This window comes from Entelurus aequoreus, linkage group LG08 (genome assembly GCF_033978785.1).
Source record: "Entelurus aequoreus isolate RoL-2023_Sb linkage group LG08, RoL_Eaeq_v1.1, whole genome shotgun sequence".
Classification (NCBI taxonomy): Eukaryota; Metazoa; Chordata; class Actinopteri; order Syngnathiformes; family Syngnathidae; genus Entelurus; species Entelurus aequoreus.
In genome coordinates, this window is record NC_084738.1 from 20,882,342 (window position 1) to 20,884,298 (window position 1,957).

A 1,957-nucleotide genomic window follows, 5' to 3' on the forward strand; every position below is an offset into this window, starting at 1 on the left:
AAAAGGATTTGCAAATCATTGCATTTTGTTTTTATTTACCATTTACACAACGTGCCAAGTTAACTGGTTTTGGGGTTTGTAGAATAGAATACCATGAAATTGAAAATTAACTCATGTGTTTTTATTTTTTACAGACGCAAAGAAAAAACCCAAATGATTTGTGATAAATGAATAATAACAAATACTTTGTAAGAATAACAAATATAACTACTTTATTAAGAAATGAAATAGTAAATACAAAAGTAATACACTGACAAAGACATTACGGAAATACAAAACATAAAACCCTGCGCATTCGGTGTTTAACATGTTCACACTCACAATAAAATCATGTGTTTATCATATTTACAAATAAAAATTAACAAATAATTCACAATATATAACTACTTTATTAGATAATGACATAGTATATAGAAGACTATATACAGTGACAGAGAAAAAGTAAATGTACTTCCTGTACTATTACTTCCTGTGATTAACACGTTCACACTTACAATGACTCATGTGTTTATACATTTCACAACAGTAGAAATTAAAACCACTCATTTATAATAAATAAATAATGCTATAGTAAATACAAGAGTATCTTCTTCTCTTCAGGTTGTCCATCGTATCCGATGACGACAATCCATCTCTATGTTTTGTGAGTCCTCATGTGGCTGAATAGTCCAATCCGTGATCCACATGATCTGCCGCAAACAGAGCAGGTGAAGGCACTGACTGGGGGTGCAGGTGTGGCAATGGCTTCATGCCTTCTTTGACGCTTCCTGGCTCGTTGACCACTTCGGTCCTCCTCAAGCTTATGAACTCCTTGTTGGAGGAGCTGCCGCCAGGTGGAACGTTGGACTGCAGTGTCCTCCAGCTGGGTTGGGTTCAGGCCGCATTTCTTCATGATAGTCTTCATTTGATCTTTATAATGCTTTTTTGGGCCTCCTGCCAAGTGGTGACCAAGATGAAGCTGACCATAAAGCACCTTGCGTGGTAAGCGTTCTTCTGGCATCCTGATAACGTGGCCTAGCCAGCGAAGTTGGTGCTGGGTGACTGTAGCCTCCACACTGGTGCAGTTGGTCTTGCAGAGTATTTCAGTGTGGGGGACTCTGTCCTTCCAGGATATCCCCAGGATGCATTGTAAGCACCTGATGTGGAAGGCCTCCAGCATCCTGAGGTGGCGGCTGTACAGGGTCCACGCTTCACAGCTGTAGAGGAGGGTCGTCATGACCACAGCTAAATAGACCGCTACCTTGGTATGTAGCTTAAGGTCTTTGTTCTGGAAGACCCTTCCCCTGAGTCTGCCAAAAGATGCTGACGCCTGCTTGATCCGGTTTTGAACCTCCCTGTCGATACTGCAATCGTCAGAGAGAAAGCTGCCAAGGTATTTGAAAGAGTCCACTACTGCTAGTGGTTTATTGTCGATGGTGAAGGTTGTTGGATGAGGTGGAGGAGTGGATGCCCACTGGCATATTACCTCGGTTTTTGCCACGTTGACAGAGAGGCCCAGTCTGCCATAAGCACTTGCAGCGGCTGAGAGGGTAGCTTGCAGCGCTTCCGGTGTGTGGGCCACAACTGCGCAGTCATCTGCGTACACTGGTGTGACTTTTGTGACTGCTTGGAGCCTCCGGATGTTAAACAGGTTCCCCGTCAAGTCGGAAGTCGACGGTAACACCACTGCCCTTCTTGATCCTCTCATGAAGCAGCAGTGTCACACACAGGAGGAAGATATTAAACAAGACTGGAGCAAGAACACATCCCTGGCGCACACCTTAAAGGGTTCTGATTCCTGGCCGCCAATAGTCACACGTGACATCATCCCTTCATGGAATTGCCTTAGGATGTTGACAAACTTCTGTGGGCAGCCGAACTTCAGGAGGATATTCCAAAGAAGCTCCCTGTTGACGGTGTCAAAAGCCTTCGACAGATCAATGAAAGCAACAAAGAGGTCCTGGTGCTGCTCCCGACA

General features: G+C 44.1%; 1 protein-coding gene across 1 annotated transcript; it reads right to left on the reverse strand.

Moving 5' to 3' along the window:
* Window positions 1–634: 634 nt before the first annotated feature.
* On the reverse strand, window positions 635–1,575 carry LOC133656005 (uncharacterized). The gene is made up of 2 exons (XM_062056724.1): window positions 1,466–1,575; window positions 635–1,343 (listed from the first exon to the last, which is right to left on the reverse strand). Exons 1-2 carry the CDS (start codon window positions 1,573–1,575, stop codon window positions 635–637), a joined length of 819 nt encoding a protein of 272 aa, XP_061912708.1.
* Between the last annotated feature and the right edge of the window lie 382 nt (window positions 1,576–1,957).